Raw genomic sequence first — 18,552 nt, 5'->3', positions numbered from 1 at the left:
GACGTCAGGCATGGGGAGCGGGACACGGCAAGGCCCGCAGGACCACACAGCCCTGTCAGGCAGGCCCTGCACATGGTGGCGTGTGGCCTCTGCACCAGGCTCAGGTCTGCACTGTGCTGGACACAGGCGGGACCTCAGAGAGCCGGAGAGGGCTCTCCCGGTGCACAGTGAGAGCAGCGTAAAGCTGATCTGCCCACGAGCGCCGGGAGAAGCGGCAGCCGCACCTAGAATTCCGTGACTTCACACTTTTCCGTGCATGAAACTTACCCACCCCTCTCATACAGAACAGCACCTTAGTCACCACCTTAAAAATAGTCCGTCAGAAAGAATGCCCTGCCAGTAAGATTTCTCTGCCAGTGTGAACAGTAAGCACGCCCCCTAACTTTCAACATGGGCTGTGGGCTGCATGTGCCCCCCAGATTACACCCCCAGGACCTCAGAATGGGACTGCATTCAGAGAAAGAGCCTCTGAGGAGATTACTAAAGTTAAATGAAATTATACAGGAGGGACTGACCCAATACGGCTGTGCCTTAGAGGCAGAGATCAGGACACAACTACACGCAGAGGGCCAACTGCGTGAGGACACAGGGAGCACGGCCATCTAGACAGCAAGGAGAGGCCTTGGGGGACGCCAGCCCTGCCCTGTCTGCAAACTGACCTCCAGCCTCCAACACCGGGAGAGCAGCTGCTAAGTGAACAACCCCATCCCGTCCCGTGTTAGCTGCTGCTGCAACGCGACCTCACATGTATGCAGAGTGCTTGCACAAACACGCCCTCCATGGCTTCCCACAGGCCTCGTCAATCAGAAAACGACCCTTAGTGAAAACTGGAATTACGAAGTAGCACAGAAAGAAGGCTGGTGAGGACACGTCCATTTTGCAAACATATGAGAATCCGGCAGACAGACCCCGCCCCTCCGGCTGCAGGATGATGCAGACTGTGGGCTCTGTCCCCTCAGAGGCATTTCTCAGCACCCGACTGCTTCCCCGCAGGGCCATTCCGGAGAGGACACAACCAAGGGCTGAACACAGCGGACCTTAGCCCAAGCAACATTCTGCTAATATGGTCCCCGCTGCGTGCTGCACGCAAGCCCGCACACCCATGCGGCCCCAGGAGAGACCCAATTCCGGGATCAGAGCCCCCGTCAACTCCCTGGAGAGGACGCCGGCCGCCTGTCACACACACGCGCACATGGTGCCTGGGCAGCATCTGCCAGTCGCTTACACACCTGGAGGGACAAAGTCAAGGCAAAGCTCTAACGCTGCTTTTGCCATCTGCCCCCGAAGTCCACACAGACTCCGGAATTTCAATCTCAAGTCGCCAGCTCTAGGTCAGCACCACAGTCTGTCGGTCCTGCTCAGGTGGCATCAGCCACAGCTGCCCCAGCCCCGAGTCAGAGTCTCAAAGTTACGTGCACGCGATCCTGGGAAGGGTCCTGGCTAGTTCCCTGAACACCCAAGCCCGGAGCGCGGGGGTGAGACGTGCGGGGACGCGCCCACACAGCGGATGGTAGCCCGCTCACCCGACACCAACAGCCAGCGCCAAAATGAAAGGCCAGCCAGGGCCCGCATGTCAGTGTCGCCGTCGCCTGGGCTAGCTGGGTCAACATGCCCCCGGCCCAGCGTCCTCAAGAAAACATTACGCAGGAGGAACGCAGGGTCAGACGTGCCGACAATAACCCTAACGCCGTCCGCCACGGGCTCACGGGGCTGAAGGGCTTTGCGGCGCAGACAGAAACTGAGCGCGCCCGCAGAATAGCGCAAGGACTCCCCTGGCTCGCTGGGGCTCGGCAGCCCGAGTGCTTACAGACACAGGGCAGAGGACGAACCAACTGCTAGACACCAGGAGGGAGACCGTGTACTGGGGACGTAAGGAGACAGGTTTAACAGTTCCCCCAGTCCCGGGACGGAAAGGCCGATTTCTTCCATGGAAGTGGAAGCTAAGACAACACACATTTTGCCAGCGACTTGGGATAGAAGGTTACGCTGGGCTGTGGGTTCTCCAGACCGCACCAAGGCTGCTGTCGTCCTGGACCCCACACGCCCCCACGCCTCCCTCATGGGCGCCACGGATGAAAGCTGCGCCTCCCGCGACCAGGGGTCTCACGTGGCAACAGCCGAGGGCTGTGCAACACCTGCCACCCCTGACGCACCACCAGCGCTCTGGCCACGCCGACGACGAGCAAACGGGCAGGCCCACCCAGCACTCTCACAGCAGGGCCTGCTCCCAACAGAGCCAGTCGCCAGCCTACGGACAGCGGCCAGCGACCGCCAACCCTCCCACGCAACCTGCCGTCGGCTCCAGGGAACGCGCTTCGGCAGCTGCACCGGTGGCGGCACAAGGGCTGGCGCGTTGTTGGGAGGCACGAAACCGGGCGTCCCTTTCCCACACCTGCCTGTGCCTCCACGCAGCCCCAGACTGAACCATGGATCTATGGGCCCAAATCAACAGGGAGACACCAGAAAACAAATCTAATTAAAGGCACATCCTGAATCTATTTACCTGACTTGTTAAAATTACCCACGAAGATAAAGCACAGAACACGCACCTGTCAACGGCGTGACCTCTGCTTCCTCGTCCCACCACCGGGCAATGGAGGTCCTCCCCCTCCACGCTCGCCGGCGGTACTCAAGTACTAAGAGCGTCACAGACAGTGTATAAAGCAGAAGCAGATATGAAAATTAAAAATACACATTATTCAATTCTATTTAAAATAATCAAGTTTAAAACTTTATGATATATTTTCTCCTCATAAGGAATCCACAAATTTGAGTATTTTGACTCCTGCTCACTGCCCCTCTCCCCTCGGGACAACCGAGCGTCACCACATGCGAGAAGCCGGACCTCCTTCCATTTCCGCACGTGTCGGATGGTTCACATGTGGTGGAGAGAGTAAAAGGTTACTTAAAATGTTAGAGTCAAATTTTAAAAAATGTTTCCAGGAGCGGGTTTATCACATCACATTTTGCTCATGAGCACAAAATTTACAGTCAGAAGTTGCACATAAAGGGTTTATTTTAAATGTTTTAAGGATAGGATAGAGTTACATCATAATTATAAAAATTACTTACAGAATTAACAGATTTATATTGTTTATACTTCTAAATGCAGAGAACAGGGAACTGTCTACACATCGTATAAAATAAAATTAAAAATGAGTTCAAGCCTGAAAGATGAGGTCATTTACCTAACTGTAAGATGCGAACACGAAGACCTCTGAACTATGCACATCCGCTCACACCGCACTAATGGTGGAAATACAAAAAGCGCAGCATTTCCAAGGAACCACAGACATTTCGACCATAATTATTTTGTTATAATAATTGTTCCTGTTTTATCTTTGGAGAACTTTCTTTTTTCTTTTTTTTTTCTTTTTTTAAGACAATCAGCTTGCGCATGTTTTCAGGCACTACAATTTGTGACAATCAGAACAGTCTTCTAATGGGTCCACAGGGTTCAGAGATTCGAGCCCAATGCACTGCGGGGTTTGGCACATAAAACAAGAATAGGAATGAACTCTGGCTGAGAGGCGACTGGGCGCTTCGAGAATGCACAGTCCCTTCAAATGCTGCACGACAGACAGAGCTGGGAAATCACCTTCTGCTGGCGCTGGCTCGCCAGTGCATTCTCATCCTACAACCACTACAACGGCACAGGAAGCAAATATACAGAAAACAGAAAACAAATCAAAACAAAGATAGAAAACAAAAAACCTAAATATCTTTCACATGCAAGTTCAGTTAGTTACATTGAACATTCTACTTAGAATAGAGCATGCAAAAAAGGATGGTCTGCGTTTAAGGTTCTCCTCGGAAGCTTCACGTGGCAGCCGGACGTCACACGCACACGACACGGGAACACGATAGCAGGTCAGTGAGGAAGGCCGGGACATTTTATACAGGTTCAGGGCTTGTGCAGTCACAAGTCCCATAATTTTGGAAACTCATGTCGGGCTCCTACAACAAGGAACCAACATTCTGATACCAGGAAAAGGCAAGCAATGCATGCAGATCTGAAACGTGAGCCTAGAACAAAGCCTGAAGTACCGGGCGAGGGAGTGGAATCAGTCACCGCGCAAGTGTGGGTTAAGCCACCAAAAGAAAAGAGAATGGGGGGGAGAAAGGAAAACAACAAAAAGCCCCTTCCCCTTCCTTCCGCCCTGAAGGCAGCAAATGGAAACGATGGAAATAAAGGTGATCATCACGTGTCACGGTCGTCGGGAGTGGCAGACGACGTAGTAGTGAAGGTGCTCAAGGTACCCGCAGGAAAACCACAACGCAGGTCGTCAAGTGACGCTGGGATGGTTGCCACTGACCCAGGCCTCAGGATACTCCAAAGAACACTGGTTTTTAGTCCAAAGCCACTGTACTACGTTCGCACAGTGCACATACTGGACGCCCTATGCTCGGGGCACACATATCTGCCTGTGCTCGGGGAGCAGACTCAGCCTGGAGACTGGCATGCAGGGACTCCTGACCATAGCCACTGGGAAAAAGGTGACAGACAGTCGTGCAGCACGACCCCTGCTGAAGCCAGAGAAGTGTGAGACCAGGCAGGCACCGCAGGGATAGGCGCAGAGGCAGACAAGCTCCTCCCGCGGCCCGAGGGGAGGCACTGCATTCTAGAGCGCAGGGGTCACCGTCCAACAGCATGACAACGCACAGCCTTCCGAAGGCAAAGCGGGTACCACGCGGCCCACGCACAGTAAGGCCACCAACAACAGAATCTCCGATACTGAGAACAGCCGTGACAGAGGCTGCACAGACCGCTGGTAGTCGGCTGGCCACACGTGCACTGAGCCTTCTGCCCGAACCTCGGGTAAGCTCTCCAACTTCCACAAGACATGGATTCCATACTGCCTCTCTCCTGGCTTTCAAACCGTCAGCGCTCATCTGAAATGACATGACAGATGACCATGGCGCGGCCACCCAACCACTTCTGTGATTCTATTCTGGCCAAAACCACCTTGCAGGAACAAGCCACGAAAGGGCTGTGAGGCTGAGGGCCACAGTCACACCCACAAGCTAGCACGATGACAGGAGAGTCCGCGTCAGCAGAACACCGGGAGCCAAGAGCGCTCAGCACCACAGAAAGTGTCGGGGACCCAGGCCGTTCATGTCTACATCCTCGCTATGGGGAAAAGCTGGGGGAAGCCTTCTGACCACAACCATGTATCAGTAAGAACAGTAATAAAAGTAAGTGTCCCAGAGAACTTGTCAGAAGGCCGCAACACCACTCTCAAACCTGTATCTCTCGATCAAAGCACTAGGTTCCGCCAGGAACTTACCACACGCACACAAACCACTGTTGCCTCTCAAGTCACGCACCAGAATGCAGACTGCTGGTCGTACGGACTAAAAGACCAGGTTGTGCCGTCCAAAGCACCCCGGCATCCACCGTGTGGACCAAGTACCTGGGCTTTGCTTTAAAACAAAAAAAGTATTTAGATAAAAAATGTAAACAAAAATTTACAAAGCTTAGAAATTAAAGGCAGCTTTTTACCCAGCTTTCTGTTTTGTTAAATTCTATTGTGGGTCCAGCAACTGTTCACAAATGATTCCTATTTGGACTCACGGTGTGAAGCCTCCAGACTGAAAAGGCGTCTGAACTTCTGACTTCCAAAACACGCTGAACTGTGTGAACTGTGTCTCCTGTGCCCACATTTACTTTTAAATAAACAGCAGTAATATACGAAATCGGACTGACTTAGACAAGCACTCCTGTTAAACTGGAGAATATTATTGAACCCCCGCCCCGATCCACAAGGAAAGGACTGCCAAGGAAGCGTGTGTGTGTGTGTGTGTGTGTGTGTGTGTGTGTGTGTGGGTGTGTGTGGGTGTGTGGCGCACGGACATGCACAGATGCGGACAGGGAGAGAGAGGTCCGTGTGCGTCTCAACGAAGAAGGCAGTACCGACAGTACCAGACCATGCTTGCGGCGTGGCAGCAGGTGGGGAGAACTACGGTGCCGGGGAGCTGGGGCGGTCCAGTCCAGTTTACATGACCGCGGTGCTATCTTAACTTCACCAAACTTGCCTGTAACTCCCCTCCAGACACACAGACTTCTCGTAAGAGGAAGGAGTTCTTACACAAAATGCTCTGTGTTCACATCAATCTGTACTATTCAGAACAAACCGGTTCTGCTGGCAGAGATTGTGGGTTCGCAGGGACATTTAAGCTTTCATTAAACTGGAAAGCAATCAAGTCTTTATGTCTACAAATTATACATTTAATAGTTCCACAAATTTGGCCAAGTCCATGATGACATCTAGGATGTTTTCACCAAATCGTAGACGTAAATATGGAAATCGTCATCAAACTTGATGAAATAGACCGACGGCTTGGCCTCCACCTGATGAATGACCATGCCAGTCCTCTTGGAGCCGTCCTCTTTGGCATATTCCACCTGCTTGCCTACCAGGCTGTCCACAACTTCTCCCGGCTCCCTTTCCGCTGGAGGAGAATCATCTGGATGGAAGAGGGCGGAAGAAAGAATTCAAAGTCAACTTTTATATAAGTACCAACTCACATGTCTATTTCAATAATAGTATTTAAAAACATAACACCCAAATTCATCCTAATTATCTAGAGCAAGAGTCAGCCCACTTTTTCCTCAAGGGCCAGAGGCTTGAGGACATAGGTCTCTGCACCCACCAACTGCTCAGCCCTGTTGGTCCTGTGAGAATAGCTGCAAGGGGCACAGAACCGAAAAGTGTGCCAATAAAACTTTATTCACAAAAACAGTGTGCTGTTCCCTGCCCCCTCAGGATGTAGACGTGTCAAGAATTTTGAAAAATAACCAGAAATCCCTGTGGCTTGTATTTAATTACAGCTGAGACTGGCTGAGGGGGTGAGGCAAGGAAAGGCCGGGGAAGAGCCTGGATGCACAGAACTTCTCAAAAGCTGATGTGACCCTGAAACAGGCCTTCAAAACAGACAATACCTCCGGGGACATTGGGAGTATGCCTTTCGCTCCAACACATCCCTGGTCGTCTTCCTGTAACTCCTCAAAGCTTCTTTCTCCCCACATTCGCTGCATCTCACATGGTCTTCCTATCCAAGCTCTCGGATAAGATTTCCCAGGCTCTGAAGATAGGTGCTGAGCGAACCCCTGCCCAGACTAATCATGACAGGACCTCCAGGACGGCACTGGTCCGCAGCAAAGCCTGAGTGCCGGAGAATCCTGCCCTGAGCCAGCAGGGGCTATGCGGTGTTCTCGGAGCACAGAAACCAGAGCAAACCTCCAGCAACAAGGACCCAAGGAGCAGGGGATGGGGCTGGGAGGCTACCACCCTCTCTCAAGAAAACCCTGCAGGTCCCGCATGGGGCGAGCCATGTTGCAAGGAGCACGCAGCCTCGCACGCAACCTGCTGCAGTCCCGAGCACATCTGTCCTTCACCTGCGGACACAGCCCTACTGGGCTAGTCTGACCGCGGGTGCTGACATCACGCACGACGCCAGCCATGAGCCGAGTCCAGCCGTCATCAGTTCCTCTGAGCAGGGAAGCGATGCCGAGCCCAAAGCTCACGTCCTCTCTTCAAAACTGCTCTTTCCTCAGCAGCGGCGCCAGCCCCCCACGTCCTCGGGGTGCTGCACGCTTACAGAGCATTCCAAAGCCACGAAAGCCGGGCCTCTCCCGGCGACTGAGCCAAGATGCCAGAGCCTCACACAGAGGCCGCCGCAAGCGCCCGGCTCCAGGACAGCATCGCTGGTGGCAGCTGCACTTCCACATTCGCAAAACCAGCTGGCGGGCGGGGGCGGGGCTGAGCGGCTGAGGAAGGGGTAATGGGGGGCCAAGGGGGCACTGGGAGATTCTGCGGACAGCCCAGATGGCCCAAATGCCCCTACGCTTTCACGCAGCAAGGCAACAGCTCTTACTGTGGACCTTTCTCTACAAAAAAGCTAAAAATCAGGGGCGCCCAGGTGGCTCAGTGGGTTAAAGCCGCTGCCTTCAGCTCAGGTCATGATTCCTGGGTCCTGGGATCGAGTCCCACATCGGGCTCTCTGCTCAGCAGGGAGCCTGCTTCCTGCTCTCTCTCTGCCTGCCTCTCTGCCTGGTTGTGATTTCTCTCTGTTAAATAAATAAAATATTTAAAAAAAAAAAAAAAAAAAAAAAACCTAAAAATCAACTTCATACAAAAAACAACACTCCTGATAATTAAACTCCTGCCCATAAATACATCCCTTTACAGATTTAGGATCAAAGTACACAGAGCCAGAGACAAAGAAGGTGGAGAGTCAGGGCTGGAAGAGCACCTTGCAAGCAGGTTCACGGACTTGTCGACGCAAGAGACGTGCTATCACAGCCCTGGGTCACTCTGCACGGGCCCAGGGAACCCTGTGCTGGAGGAAAGGCTATAGAGTAGTTTAAAAAAGAACAGGTTTACCCAAAAATGAAACTAAGAAAATAATTCCATTCACAACCACATCAAAGAGAGCAAAGTAGGGACGCCTGGTGGCTCAGTCAGTTAAGCAACTGCCTTCAGCTCGGGTCGTGATGCCAGGGTGCTGGGTTCAAGTCTTGCATCGGGCTCCTTGCTCAGCCTGCTTCTCTCTCTGCCTCTGCCTGCAGCTCTGCCTGCTTGTGCTCACGCTCTCTCTCTCTCTGACAAATAAATAAACAAAATCTAAAAAAAAAAAAGCAAAGTATTTTACACTTAACAAAGTGTAAAACTAATACTCTGCAAACTACAAGATACTATTGCTGAAGATCTCTAATTCTCAATAAATGGGAAATTATCCCGGGCTCCTGGGTCAGAAGGCTTCACAGAATCAAGGCGATCAGAGAGTCAACACAATCCCCATCAGAACCCAGCTGACTTCCTTGCAGAAACTGACAAACTGACTCCAAAACTCAGGACACTGCCAGGGACCCAGAAGAGTCAAAACAATTCTGAGAGAAGAAGGAGGACCCGGCACCTCTCAATGTCAAAACCCGAGAGCCACGCGACCGAGATGGCACGTGCCCCGGCAGACAGGAGCACAGCCGTCCGTCTGCAGCCAGCTGCCTTTCACCACTGGCGCCGAAACCAGCTGGCAGGGAAAGAAAGTCTTTCCACAACATGGTGCTCAGATAACACGCACAAGAACGAAGGGAGACCCTTCCACCACATCATAAAGATGAACTCAACATGTATCGAAGATCTAAATGTAAGAGCAAGACCTGTAAAACTTGCCAAAGAAAACAAAAGGGTAAATCGTCATAACCTTGGACACACCACCAGAAGCATGAGCTCCGAAAGAAAACATTGGACTTCATCATAATTAAAAACTTCTGTGCTTCAACGAGCACCAAGAAAGTGAACGGAAACCCACAGAATAAGAGAAAGTGTCTGCAAATCCTACATGGGTCCAGAGACCCACATCAAGATCCAGACTCTGACGCTGCAACAGAACAGGGGCCCAACTGGGAAACAGGCAGACAACACGAACACACTTCTCTCCAAAAAAGACACAGAAATGGGGACAGCGTCTGGGTGGCTCAGTCAGTGAAGCATCTGCTTCAGATCGTGGCTCAGATCATGATCTCAGGGTCCTGGGGTTGAGCCCCATGTCAGGGTCCCTGCTCAGTGGGGGGCCTGCTTCTCCCTCTGTGTTTTCTCTCTCCCTCTCAAATAGATAAATAAAATCTAAAAAAAGAAAGAAAGAAAGAAAAGACACAGAAACGGCCAATAACACACAAAAGGATGCCTGACATCTTGAGTGATCAGGGAAATGTAAACCAAGACCACAACAAGGCAGCATTTCGCAACCACAAGGGCACAGTGAAAACATGGGTTAACAGGCTGTGTGTGTGTCAGAACCCTCGCACGCGGCTGACGTGCACGAAGAAGGGGCAACGGGCCCCCAGGTGATTCAACAGTGACCACAGACCCATCAATCCCACTCCTCGGTACGCACCCAAGAGAACTGAAAACATCCGCTCAGAAACCCGCACCCAAGGGCTGACCGCAGCATCTTCACCATCAACAAGAGGTGGACAAGCCACACGCCCACCCGCGACGGAGGACACGGTGTGCACAGGGCCGCTGTATGCGGCATGCAAAGAGATGGAGCACTGACACTCATCACAACACTACGAGCCTTGAAAACGCTGAGCTGAGTAAGGACACCACACACACGGGGCCTACCATACTCGTCCACGTGCAAATCCGCCACCTAAAACAGTGCAACTGCACGGAAAATGCATTACACTCGGCAAATGGTGCAAAGTTTCACAACGCACGCTTGGCGCATGGTGAAAAGAATGATCACTCAACCACAGTAATCAAAATAAACAAGATACAACTACAAAACGGCTCACCAAACATCTCGTTCTAACCTTCAAGTTCAAGGCACTTACTAGAATCAGGCATAATGCGAAGGTCGCCTTCTTTATAATCGTCTAAGAGCTGGTACATGTACAAGACAGGGTCCTTCTCGTAGGTGATGTAGAACCACGTGTTCATGATGGGGGCACGTGCCAGGACCATCCCCCTCCACTCGTCCTTGGAGCCGTCCTCCGTCTCAAACATGTGCTCCACCGCCTTGCCGATCATCGTGTCGGCCAGGTGCGCATCGCTGATCCGAGAGGTCGCTGGGGACGAGAAGCAAACAACAGTTCACTCTGGGTTTTACTGGACACACACCCTGAAGGCTGAGCTCACGCAAGGGGGAGGCTCGAAGGGTCGACCACATGCCACACCAGCGGTCCCAGAGGCCGCACGATGCCAAGCCCTGCGGGCCCCAGACTATGGGATCCCATGAGAACCTGCCATTCTTCTGTGCGCTTTTCTCAACTCCTGTCCTTGGTATTGTGTCTAAACTGGAACTTTCATGGTTTGCTGGAGGCACAGCGTGCGTCCTGTCTTAACAGTTACTTTCTACGTTGCGGGAAGGACAGCCTTAGGGCTGAAACACTGAACAGGAGCGTTCCCACACAGCCTCACTTACCTTCCCTCTATTAACACCTACGTAATCACAGGCCAGGGATGAAAACTAAGAAATGCACTCATGCCAGGCCCGAGAGGTTATCCTTACATCCGCTGTGTTTTCAACAGCGACCAAACCACGCCTCGTGGTGGTCACACAGCCGGCGCCCTGGCATGAAATGCCCTGTGCTTCCGCTGAGCCATGTGAAAAACAAACTGCTTCCCTGGGCCTGCCGGCCTCCCCTCGTGGCCTGTCCCTGCCCTCACAGGCTCTCCCTTCTCCCCACCAGGCTCCCCCGTCTGCGGGACCACCAGCCACTGTCGCCTCCTCCCACTGTATCCCCTAATGACATCTGCCACCACGCAGACACCGTGACGAAAGCAGGACCCTTCCCATCTGTCCCCCAACCCTGAGATCACAGGACGTCCACAACTGCCCTACAGACTAACCCTCAGCCCTGCTCTGCGGTCTTTAAGAGGCAGGCGGAAGGGGCGCCTGGGTGGCTCAGTGGGTTAAAGCCTCTGCCTTCGGCTCAGGCCCTGATCCCAGGGTCCTGGGATCGAGCCCCACATCAGGCTCTCTGCTCAGCAGGGAGCCTGCTTCCTCCTCTCTCTCTGCCTGTCTCTCTGCCTACTTGAGATCTCTGTCTGTCAAATAAATAAATACAATCTTAAAAAAAAAAAAGGCAGGCGGAAAAATCACAACCTTCCTTTTATTTAACACTGGGAAATTACAGAGAACCTAATGATTAAGGTTTCTCTGGTCCTCACGTTTTAGACAACTGTCTTTAAAAACTATTAGCACTTCTATTTTACTCATTCACAAGTGTGTCTATCTCTGTTAAAATAAAATTCAAAGGAACACAGATTATAATTTCTTTTTAAAGACACCGTTACCCACTTTGACCAGAAAGACACTCTAAACACACCCGGTGGCTCTCTCTACTCCCACAGGCAACAATTCTGAACCGCACCGAACCCCACACTGCACACCGAAGTGAAGCCTGCTGGTCTCGAAGGTCTCAAACTCGTCACTCTCCGGACTCCCATACATGATGCTTAAACATTTCGGAGGATCCGAAAGTGAACAACTACGAGACTGCTGTGTCAGAGGTCAGAAACGACAATGCCACACAACGGATCTCTCACGAGAAACACACTTCCTAACGAACACGCAGCGCGGGGGCGGTGGGGCTCTGCGACTGTCAGCCTCTGCGGTCCGGCCTCCCGGAGGACAGCCCGGCTCTCCGCCTGCGTCCACATTCGACCGAACGCGCTCTCCCGGCGGACGCACGAAATCCAGCCTCACAAGCCCCTGCTGCTGCAAAGGCGCGTCTCCTGTCCGCGTTTTCCGGAAACGGAGACGCTCCCGTGTGACGCTACAGGACACAAAGGCGGCAGCTCCGATGCCGACGCCCAGCGCAGAACCTGAGACCCGTCCCCGCGGACCCGTGACACGGGCACGTTCGCTCAGCCTCTCCCAAACGGGCAGAGCGCGCCTACAACGCAGCAGCCACACAAATGGAATAACCCGGCTCAGACATGGCGGGGCACCCAAACAGGCGCTTCTGCACCGATGACAGACAAGCGGCTGAAAGCAGGAGAGAAGATGCCCGACATCACTCATCGTCAGGGAAACGCAAATCCAAAGCCAGAGTGAAGGACAGGGGCTGGCGCCACGGCAGACAAACCCGAGCCGGTGCCCTGTGGCCAGAAAGCAAAATGTCACCAACGTGTGGAAAACAGAGCGCGGTCTCCTCAGACAGTCAAACACGGAATTGCACTGCCGGGACAATCCTCCGGGGAAAGGAAAGCAGCGGCCCAAAGTACCTGACCGCCGCATCCACGGCAGCAGCCCAGCGGCGGGCACGGCCCAGGCGTCCGTCCATGGGGGTGCCTGGAAGGGGGCGCACACGAGCAGCGCGGTGTCACGCGGCCTTGACAGGAAGGAGACCGGCTCGACTGGGCGAACCCCCAGCACACTGTGCTGAGGAAGAAGCCGGTCACAGAAAGACAGACAGTCTCAGTCCTGCTGAGGGGGTCCGAACGTGACCGACGTGGCGGGAGCGCAGAGCAGACGCGGCGGGGCAGGGCCGGGGAGCTGCCGTTCACTGGGGACAGAGCTGCGGCCTGACAAGATGAAGGGACGTGGAGCCGTGCTCCACCACAGTGCGAACGCGCTCAGTGCCAGCAGAATTATGGACACTGCAAACGGTCAAGGCAGGGGGCGCCTGGGTGGCTCAGTGGTTAAAGCCTCTGCCTTCGGCTCAGGTCATGATCTCAGGGTCCTGGGATCGAGCCCCGCATCAGGCTCTCTGCTCAGTGGGGCGCCTGTTTCTCCCTCTCTGCCTGCCTCTCTGTCTACTTGTGACCTCTCTCTCTGTCAAATAAATAAATAAAATATTTAAAAAAAAAAAAAAACGGTCAAGGCAGGACATTTCAGGTCACGTTTTTCTTCCCACCAAAATAAACAGTCGGTCTGCCTTCGAGTGGATCCTTCACCGACACGCGATCCCACACAGAAGACACTGCATGTGCTGAGTGACGCACGGCGCGCACGGCGCAGCCTTCCTGCGTGGGACATGAGTGAAGGCCACACGACTCCCAGACTGTGGCGTCGCAGGGATACCACAATCAGCTATTAAGTGAAGTCTGTGTAGGAGACACAGCTGGTTTGCAGAGAAGCCTTTGGATTTCCTTTTTAAAATGCTCTGCTGTTTACAGAAGCAACCCGCCTCCTGCTGGGAACTTCTAAGAAAAACACTAGACAGCTCTGAAGCCCATCAGCAGAGATACTTACAGATTTCAGGGTATTTTGGTCAAACCAAAATAAAAGGTCTTTTCCTGCCCTACGACGGCAGAACAACTCAGGAGAATGGGCACAGGCCACGCAGCAAAATGGAGTAAATCTCACGGGAGCGGACAGTCTTGCCCCAGGAGAGATGCAGACCAAACCTCTGGGTCAGAAGAACACATGACAATTACTTCCTACGAACAATGGAGAAGAGCGTTTAGACATCTTTTAGACCTGCAGGCTAAGACTCCTCCACGTGCGTTCCTCACACTGGAAACGGGCGAACGTCAAGACCAAGAAGAAACTGAGGCCCAGTCTCGGGAGGGAGAGAGAGGGGTGCAGTGGCCAGAAGGACAGGAATGCTGTGACAGCTGGCAGAGATGGCGCGTGGCCCGATGAGCTACCTCTCATCAATGGGTAAAAAAGATGGAAAGCAAGCTTTCTGGGAGAACACCTGCATTTAAACAGGATGCAGACAGACACAACCCCGCGACCCACAGGGAACCCCAACAGAGGACCTACTGCTCTGGCAGAGCGTGAGCATGGGGGGAAGCACCTGGGTGCCAAGAGCACAGCAGCAGAAACAAAGGGCACCGACAACCCGACCCCGCGCTTCCGCCCGCCAAGTCCACCTCTGCCAGAACTGCGTCTGTTAACACGGAGGCTTCTAAACACCAGCCCAAGAGCATAAACCAGCACTCACGCACGAGTAGCACCGCCGTCCAAAAACATCTCCGAGTGAACACGCTGAAGAAGGTGATGCATCCCACTGACCACAACAGTAACATTTTACTTTATTCTTAAAGATAGAATCAGTCATTACTATTATTAACTGACAACTTATGCCTTAAGGAACTAGGTTATGAAAGTGAAGCACGTTTGTATGACACTTAAAAAAAAGGGGGTGCTCACGTCCCCTCCCTGTCACTGTGCAAACAACTCTAAAGACTGCACGAGCAAGCCCATGGGTTCTGGCGGCCCGAATTAGGGCTGAAAGTGCAGTATCACTTACACAGTAATACACACGCTGAGATACACTTCGCATAAGGATCCTAAAATAAAGGCATAAGCTACTATAATCGAAATAAGTACACAACACATTTGAGCTAATAAGAAAATATTCTTACCCATCAGAGTCCACATGAACAGTGAGCAAAATGTGGGAAATAACCATGTTAGAAATTATCAGATTGTCAGTTTCTTCAGCAATAACTTCATACATCTTTATACCTTCACAGTCCCTCGAACTGTGGTTTGAGAGACTTCACCGTGTATCGGGAGTGCTTGCACTCCAGTAAAAATAAAAATACCAATAATGCAAAAGAATCATCAAAAAGCATCCATTTCGATAATCATTTTTAAAGCATACAACGCACAAATAGTAAAGAGAACTTACCAACTCTATCAGGGAGGACTTCAAGCGCAGAAACTCTTTCATCTTTATTAAGTTCTAGTCCATAAACACAGTCAAATCCATCGTATTTTATAAGATACAAAGAAGGATTTACAGGCACCTGGTCCAGAACGGTTCCTTTCCACTGGGTGACAGGGCCATTCCCCTCCTTCCACCCATGCTGAATCCTGCAGCCTACGATGTTCCGCCGGGGCTGGGAAACGGGTTTGCTCGGCCCCACACTGCTCCGATGTTTTCTGCATTCACACATATATACACGTAAGGGATCATCTCAGAAGCACCCACCCCTCGATCCAATGCCACCGCTGACTAGCATGCTCTCCTACGGGTTCTCCCAGGCCTGCACTAGCTAGTGCTGCCACACTCCTGGTCCAAGCACCTCAAGGTGGGCCCTCGGGGTCACCGTGTGTGCACACGGAGTGCTGGCCACAGGGCTCCCCGTACACCCACTGTGCCGGGCAGAAGAGCACTGCTGCCTTGGGCAACCCTGGCCCCCATACTGAGCACGAGCACCGCGTCCTCAGCATTCCCGTTCCCTCTCATGAGTCAACTCACGGTGACCCCAGTTAATCAGAGAAAGAGAAGGGCTGAGCCCGGGAAGTGAGCACACATGCACGTGATCCCGTTCCTCGTCTAACGGGGATGGGCAAACCGCTCAATCTCCCCCGCTTGGGAACCCACACCACGAGCCCCCACCACCTTAATCAGCGAGTGAGAAGATACTAGACATGGAGCTTCTCCTCCTCCCCCCACCCCCGGCCAGGAGTCCAGGCCAGCTGGATCCCCATGTTGTACCGTCAGTTCTCTCTAGAAAACACAGAATCTTACACACTTGTATTTGTGACAAGTACTTAACATCATGTGAAAATTATTGCAGCAACACCAGACCACGTTCTTCCCAGATCATTAACTGAAAAATCTACACACCATGTTTGTTTACAAGCAGTACGCATGGGTCCTGTGATCAGGGAAGGAATCCTGGTCCCCCCGGGAGTCCGCACACAAGGCCGGGGCTGGCGGGAATGCAAGCTGAGGGCCAGGCCCCGCCCGTGCTGCCAGGAGAGCTTCCAGCGGGCAGAAAGCTCTCAGCTGCCTCACTGCGAGCGCAAGTGATGAGCGACTGGAGTACACACAACTCTGAGATGAAAACCATTTATTGTGGCTATGACGTACACAGAGGGACGTATTTCAAGCAGTCGATCTGGTAAACCCACTGGTTCTGTGAGACAGAGGTTCCACCAAACACCACAGCTGCCCGACGAGGCCGGACGGGTGGCTGCAGGCCTTCACCTCAGCAAGAAGGGGGCATGGCCCAGGAGGAAATCGTCCCACATTGGGCTGTAGAAGGGTCCCAAGGTTTTGTGCAGCGCTGAGAGGACAGCCGAAATCATGGGTCGCCCGAAATCATGCAGCGCCCCCCTCCAAGGCTCAGAGGCACCCAGCAAACCTGCCTCCCAGCAAGACAGGGCACGCAATCCTTTCCAGGAGCAGGGCGCTGCTGGAGAAAAAGGAGCTGGGCCTCAGAGGGGACGATGGGGACACCCCACAGAGGCCTCACACACACAGAAGGGCTCAGGGCTCGGCAGGGAGGACAGCCGTCAGGGGAGCCCCAGGCCTTCTCACAAACAGGGGCCTCGCAACGGGACTGAAAGGGAAGCACACCCAAAGACAACACACCCACTATCAGGCACACAACAGAGGCCAGGACAAGGAAGGAGAAACAGAAGAGCCCAGAAATGAGAAACTGGAGGAACCCAGCTACCAGACACCATGGGGCACGCCTGTGACAGAGGACAAGGGGACAGCAGGGGCAAAATAGTCATACAGAGACAGGGACAGACATGAATTCCAGCTTCCGTGTAACAGGAGGACACCAACACAACTCAAGAAAAATTCCCTGAAATAGCAGACAGACATGTGCACAGGCCACCTTGGGAAAGTGGACCTTCAACCACGGACACTAACATTCCAGTCAAACGAACTTCAGAAACGGAGCATCTCATGGGTATCCAAACAAAGGACACATCTCATGTAAGGAAAACAGAACGGGACAGTGAAGCTGGGGCCACCAGACAACAGCGTGTGGGCAGGGTTCAGGTTTCTCAGCAGGGAAATGTGAGCTGAGGGTTCTCTGCTGCCGTTCAAGGCCCAGGAAGAAAGGTCCTGGTCAGCGCCTCCTGAGAAGTCAGCGGAGCTCCTGCAGAGGCTGACTGCAGGCTGGGAGCACCTCCAACTGCACACAAATGTGGGGAAAAGGGAAGAGGGGCATGCAGCTGCGGTCTGCAGGGATGAGAGTCAGAGCTACCCTGCGGGGAGAAGACACAAAGCACGGCAGAGCGGACAGAGAGCACTTGAGACCGACGGCCCCTTATTCGATGGGGAGAAAGCAGAGTGAGGCCTGGACTCAGCGCTGCGCACAGCAAGGAGCCCCAGATCCTCCCTGACTCTGCAGCGTGCAGCTTGGTCGAGAAAAGGCCCACACTGCGCACCACTGAGTCCGTGCCCTGCAGCTACGAGCACTGCTCAACCCCGGTGACCCAAACCTCAGGCCTCTCTGCAGCCCCCGGGAGCGCGCCGTGTGGGGAAACGGCTGGAATCCTGCCAACGTGGTGTTCCCCCCCATCGGTCCATCACCTACTTCGTGGGACATTCAGGCAGAAGTCCTAGTGATGCACAGTGCGGACGGGGTCAGGCTCTCTGCACAGAGGGCAGAGGCTGGCTCCCGAATCCCAGCAAGGAAGGAATGCAGTCCGCCGCAGCACTGCAGCGAGCCACACGAACACTCCGCTGTCACTACCGAAATTACGGCTGACGCTGCAGCTGTGCCAGTGTTGCCACGGCTATCACCGTGGCCAGGCCACAGTACTCAGTACGTGGCCGATCACTGCCCCAAGCGTTTTCTGTGAGGGCATTCTTCTAGGCGACATGGAAATCAGCAGATGGCCCCACACGTGGGTGGGCCTCATCCAATCAGCTGAAGGACTAAAAAAAGTATTCTTATATGAAAGTGCAATCTTCCCTTTTCCCTGGGCTCCAATCTCCGTCCACACATGTGCATGCACACCTACACACACACTCACACACATAATAATCACTGGTTCTGTCTCCTTGGAGAATAAGAGCACTGCTAGAAAAGCTTCTACCCAAGACTCCGAAGCACGACATCTTCTATTACTGTGATTCTCAACAAAACCACCCTAACTTGGCCAGGTTAAGGGCACAAAGGGGCAGCTGGAGACTCAGAGAAGCAGTGTTCCACCTCAGCTATGCGTCCCTTGTACACTCACGAGCAGCGCTGCGCTGTGGCCCGTAGCTGTTCCGGAAGAGGGAGCATGGCACCATGCGTGGCCGTGTTTCTGCACAGGAGGCCCTCGTCACAGCTGTGTCCAGCAGGAGGGGACTCAGAGCTGCCCTCTCCAAAGTGGCTCACGTAC

The 18,552-nt window shown here is 53.2% G+C and overlaps 1 protein-coding gene across 5 annotated transcripts in view; it reads right to left on the bottom strand.

The window, feature by feature from the left end:
• Window positions 1–2,998: 2,998 nt before the first annotated feature.
• SPIN1 (spindlin 1) overlaps window positions 2,999–18,552 on the bottom strand; it is a 76,774-nt gene continuing 61,220 nt past the window's right edge. For all 5 annotated transcript variants that reach the window (XM_046021969.1, XM_046021972.1, XM_046021967.1 and 2 more), the window contains 3 exons: window positions 15,101–15,354; window positions 10,343–10,576; window positions 2,999–6,468 (listed from right to left, as the gene is read on the bottom strand). In XM_046021969.1, coding sequence (XP_045877925.1) covers window positions 6,269–6,468; window positions 10,343–10,576; window positions 15,101–15,354 — 688 coding nt within the window. In that variant the 3' untranslated portion in view covers window positions 2,999–6,268. The remainder of the gene's footprint in view (window positions 6,469–10,342; window positions 10,577–15,100; window positions 15,355–18,552) is intronic.

This window comes from Meles meles, chromosome 11 (assembly GCF_922984935.1).
Source record: "Meles meles chromosome 11, mMelMel3.1 paternal haplotype, whole genome shotgun sequence".
In the NCBI taxonomy this organism is placed as follows: Eukaryota; Metazoa; Chordata; class Mammalia; order Carnivora; family Mustelidae; genus Meles; species Meles meles.
This window is presented reverse-complemented; position numbering and strand designations above follow the sequence as displayed.